Source organism: Citrus sinensis, chromosome 8 (assembly GCF_022201045.2).
Source record: "Citrus sinensis cultivar Valencia sweet orange chromosome 8, DVS_A1.0, whole genome shotgun sequence".
Taxonomy (NCBI): Eukaryota; Viridiplantae; Streptophyta; class Magnoliopsida; order Sapindales; family Rutaceae; genus Citrus; species Citrus sinensis.
In genome coordinates, this window is record NC_068563.1 from 10,730,574 (window position 1) to 10,735,528 (window position 4,955).

Genomic DNA, 4,955 nt, shown 5'->3' on the forward strand with positions numbered 1-4,955 from the left:
TTTATATTAACGAAAAATTTTATAATTTTATACTTTTAGCTTAAATTTATTTTTTAAGCCTAATTTAATTATAATGACTAATTATTCATGTTTTATGCAAAAATATCAATAAAAAAATTATTGTATATAAATTAAATTTATTTTTAAATTTTAACATCAAACTGATTATTTTTAATTCGATTTAATTTAAATTAAAAACTGATGAATTTATATTTTCTTAATTATTCAAGTCTTACTAACAGAATCGAGGCCCAACCCTTTTAAGTAACGAAATCAACGTGTATAGGCCTATAAATTAAACCACCGCATTTAGCATGCGAGATGTTGCTTTGAATAAGACAATAAGTGAATAATTAATTTCGATATTTAATTAATAAATCCAACTGTTGAAACTGTTTTAAGGAAAAACACGTTTTTATAACTACATTATTAAAATTATAACACGTATTTTTTTATATTTATCATTCATTTAATGTATATGGCACTAATTTGTGCTTTATGCGTTAATCAGGCCAGTGCTAACGTAATCAATTGCGTTATCAGTACAAGTGTTGGGATCATCATCGATGTCATCGATTCACCCACCAACTCTTTTGTTCTTCTTTTAAACAATCTATTTATACATCCTTCGGTGAGTACTTATAGTTTATATCAAAAAAAAAAAAAAAATGGCGGGGGCAGTGAAGAGAATCAAGCTTGGTTCACAAGGTCTAGAGGTTTCAGCACAAGGCTTAGGATGCATGGGCATGTCCGCCTTCTACGGGCCCCCGAAGCCAGAATCCGACATGATCGCCTTGATCCACCATGCCATTAACAGTGGCATCACTCTACTTGACACCTCCGATATTTACGGGCCCCACACCAATGAAATCCTTCTGGGAAAGGTAATAATTTGCTGCCGCTCTCCCCTTTCTTTCAAAGGGTATGGCTAGAATTGAGTATAAATTAGTGGTAGTTGGTACATTTAGCTACCTAGTAAAAATTGGGTGTTTATTGAACATTTTAGTGCACAATTTTGTCACAAATATCTGTGAAATGGGCTTTTGTTGTTTATGTAAATATGTAATCTTGTTTTAATTTGTTTGGGGGAGCAGGCTTTGAAGGGAGGAATGAGGGAAAGAGTTGAATTGGCTACTAAATTTGGTATCAGCTATGCGGATGGTAAAAGGGAAATTCGCGGTGACCCGGCTTATGCGAGAGCTGCATGTGAGGCCAGCTTGAAGCGTCTGGATATTGATTGTATTGATCTTTATTACCAACATCGCATTGATACACGAGTTCCCATTGAAGTCACGGTTTGCCCCCCTTTTTTGTATATGTCTCAGTCTTGATTCATTATGAGATTTTTTTTTTTCCTTTCCCCCTCTTCCATTGCTTAATTCTTTCATTTTTTTCACTTGCTTGTCATTTACATTTTTTGGCAATGTGCTGAACCCTGTTATTTACATCATCTGATTTATTGTTTGGTAAAAGTTAGTTAGAACCTGAAAAAGAGAAAAATGAAAAGAAAAGAAAAACAAATCTATTTAACTAATAGCATGCATATTAATTGTCTAATCATCAAAGAAGATGGGACAATATCTTATTTGATGACTGTCAATAAGAAAATGCATTTTGTCTCGCTGCATGCTTGACGGAGAGACTTTTTGATCATCATGAATAACCCCTGAGCAAGTAGTGGCATAGTGCAGTGCTTGTCACGTCAGGAGCGGTAATCCCTTTTTATTTTAGCAGGATTTCTTTATTGGAAACTTTTTTATTAAACTAACAATCTGTTATGGTAATGAAGTGTGATTGTCTCGAAACAGTCTCCATTTATCGTTATGGACTTTTTATGGATCCTATCTACTTATCAATCTTCCTATTGAATATTCACTAATTCTTTTTTGTATCCTTTTGGAAGATTGGAGAACTCAAGAAACTAGTTGAAGAGGGTAAGATAAAGTATATAGGTCTGTCCGAGGCTTCTGCCTCAACAATTAGACGAGCTCATGCTGTCCATCCAATAACAGCTGTGCAGTTGGAATGGTCCTTGTGGTCACGAGATGTGGAGGCAGAGATTGTTCCTACTTGCAGGTAAGGGAATACTGAATTGTTTGTAGATTTAAAGGAAAAGAAATTATGAGAGGAATTGTTTAATATGTGCCAACGGAAACCTTGTGATTGCCCAGGGAACTTGGCATTGGAATTGTTGCATACAGTCCTCTAGGACGAGGATTTTTTTCCTCAGGGCCTAAGTTGGTTGAAAGCTTTTCAAAGGAAGATTTTAGACAGGTTTGTAAATCTACCAAGCAATTACTAGCATTTGGGATGAATTACATGTGCATTTAGCCTTAGAATGTTTTCTAGCATCATTATTGTAAGTTTGCAAGCCTGGCAAGCACCTTCTCTGAAGGTACCCTGGATCGACTTGCATAAAGCTCTGAATTTTTTTTTTTTAAAACAACCTGTACCTATAGTTCACTCCAATGAAACGCATGGAAAATCTAGAGTAATAAGAAAATTCAATAACTTAATACACTCCAAATTCATGTCCAGTTGACATCATGGCTACCAAAACTTACTCATCATTAAGTAAATGTCTTTTGTTTATTTCTTCAGTTAGAAGCTCATGCGTTTCAGATTGCTGTTCACATTACACCTGTTTAGTTTTACTCTATACTAATGAAATTTGTTATAGTTTTCAAATGTGCTTTCTGATATCATGTATATTAATTTCTTTGAAAATAAGTCGTATTTTCTTTGCAATGAAAGTATGAGGAATTGCATATGCAAGTTTTGTTAATTCTTAAAAAATTTAACATGAAATTAAATATTAAATGGATGTACACAATAATGCGTCCCCCTAATATCGAGTTGAAGGTTAAAGTCCTTATCCGGGTTTGGATCATTAAAAGGACACCCGAAAAAAAAAAAGGGTATTGTACCCTTACCTCAACTATTGCTGGATCCTCAAGAAGTTTAATAACTAGGACTCTCCAAGACTTCTTCATTATTATGGTAGTTTCCATATTGTTGCATTGCATTTTTGCATTGCTTATGCCTTATGCTTCCTAAAGTGAAATTCCATTGACCCATCCAAATGGGGTTTACTCCTTGTGAGACATTTTCTTCAGTTCCCAAAATGTTTTTCCATAATTCACCTCTTCTCTTTGCGAGAAGTCCCTTGACTAATCATTTTGTCAATTTAAGACACTGGAACAATTACAATTTTCTAAAAACAACTTGATTCAGTCTTACGTAGTTTTTCATAACTACATCTATTGTTTGCCTAATTTAACATTTTTTTCCTGATCCAAGGATCATAGGAATCATAGTGAAGCTATTCTTTTGCCTCAAAGATTGTAACTCAATAGTTTTGGATGGAATCAGAGTGAATGCAATTAATCCACAGATATGGAGGAGTGCTCTCTGATGGCAATGATATGTTACCATGCATATCCATCTCGCTATTTCATGTAGTTCTTTTTTTCACCTTTCGGTATCTTTCCAAGCATTTTCATGCAGTCCCTTTAACGTTCATATAATTTATCCTGCCCTAGGACATGTTTTAGTAGTTAGCTGCCTCTGATTATAGAACTGTAAGCTAATCAGCATCTTTCTTCTCAGATTCTGTAAGAATTAGTGAGATTGCCTACTGACATGCATGAAAACAACACATACATCTCATACCAAAGCCATTAACATCTTTGAGCCTTTCTTTGTGGACAAGTCTGTATTCTCTAGCATTTCATATTATTATATGCAGCAGATTAGGGCTTGGTACACTTAGGAACCCAGTGAAAGTGTTTTATCCAAAATGTTCTTTCTTTAAAGGTTCAGTTTCACTTTTAGTGTCAAATGTTCTTTTTCTAATTGTTGCAGTATCTACCGAGGTTCCAAGCTGAAAATTTGGAGCATAACAAAAAGTTATTTGAGCGTGTTAATGAAATAGCAACGAGGAAAGGATGCACCCCATCACAGCTTGCATTAGCATGGGTTCATCACCAGGGAGATGACGTATGTCCGATTCCTGGAACCACTAAGATTGAGAACTTCAATCAAAATATTAAAGCTCTGTCCGTGAAACTAACTCTAGAAGAAATGGTGGAACTTGAATCCATTGCTTCAGCAGATGCTGTAAAGGGCGATCGGTATGGGGGTAAGGCATCTACTTACGAAGACTCTGAAACTCCACCTGTGTCTTCATGGAAACCTTCTTAAAGGCCATTGGTATCCTGTCATCTTCGACCGTGTTGCACAGTCCTCAAGCATATTGAGAGTTCTATAATTGCTATGAGTTCCTATGTTGTGTTTGGAATAAAATCATTGTCTTTTGCATGTGGATTCTATTTGTATAAGATATAGAGGTTGGATTTAGTGTAAGCAAAGGATATGAGACACATTAAATAAAACAACACGGCTGTAATATTATTCTGAAATTTCTGGACCCATTGACGATCCTGGACTTGTGGTGTAATTGCTTGCTTATTGGTTTACCAGATGATTGTGTACGACTATTTTCTTGACCAGTGGCCGAGGGGGCCGACATTTTGAGGGCCCCGGCTTTGAATATCAGTCGCCGGGCCGGGGCTTGCATTACCATCGGGCCTCCATTACCATCAGTAGGCCCGTTGAATAAATTTTGCCTGAGGAGTTATTTGTTAATCTACTAAGCCTTAAATTTTATTAATTTTAATTTTGTTAAGATTTATTTGTTTATTTTTTACCATTTATGTATGTTTTTAAATATTTATATACGAATAAAAAAAGTAAATTTTTGTAATTTTCATCTAATGAGAAGATACATGAATGAGAAAAAAATATTATATTTTAAAATATATTTATAAAATATATTTATTTCTTTTAAAACAGTAAAATTTAATTTCTTTTTTCGTTTTAATTTGCAAGCACATAAACGGTACTTTACTCTCACAGTAAAAGTCAATTCGGCTGGTCAGTATTCGGATTAATTT

At 34.6% G+C, this 4,955-nt stretch overlaps 1 protein-coding gene across 1 annotated transcript; it reads left to right on the forward strand.

The window, feature by feature from the left end:
• Positions 1-560: 560 nt before the first annotated feature.
• On the forward strand, positions 561-4,440 carry LOC102620109 (auxin-induced protein PCNT115). The gene is made up of 5 exons (XM_006487426.4): positions 561-884; positions 1,095-1,295; positions 1,904-2,076; positions 2,172-2,274; positions 3,865-4,440. The coding sequence occupies exons 1-5, from the start codon at positions 669-671 to the stop codon at positions 4,201-4,203; spliced, it is 1,032 nt and encodes a 343-aa protein (XP_006487489.2). The 5' UTR covers positions 561-668; the 3' UTR covers positions 4,204-4,440.
• The last annotated feature ends 515 nt before the right edge of the window (positions 4,441-4,955 follow it).

Excerpts from the sequence above, each read along its gene's own strand:
- LOC102620109 (XM_006487426.4), top strand. The coding sequence starts at position 669 with ATGGCGGGGGCAGTGAAGAGAATCAAGCTTGGTTCACAAGGTCTAGAG. Across the intron at positions 1,296-1,903 it reads GAGTTCCCATTGAAGTCACG|ATTGGAGAACTCAAGAAACT; the intron begins GTTTGCCCCCCT and ends TCCTTTTGGAAG. Across the intron at positions 2,077-2,171 it reads GAGATTGTTCCTACTTGCAG|GGAACTTGGCATTGGAATTG; the intron begins GTAAGGGAATAC and ends GTGATTGCCCAG.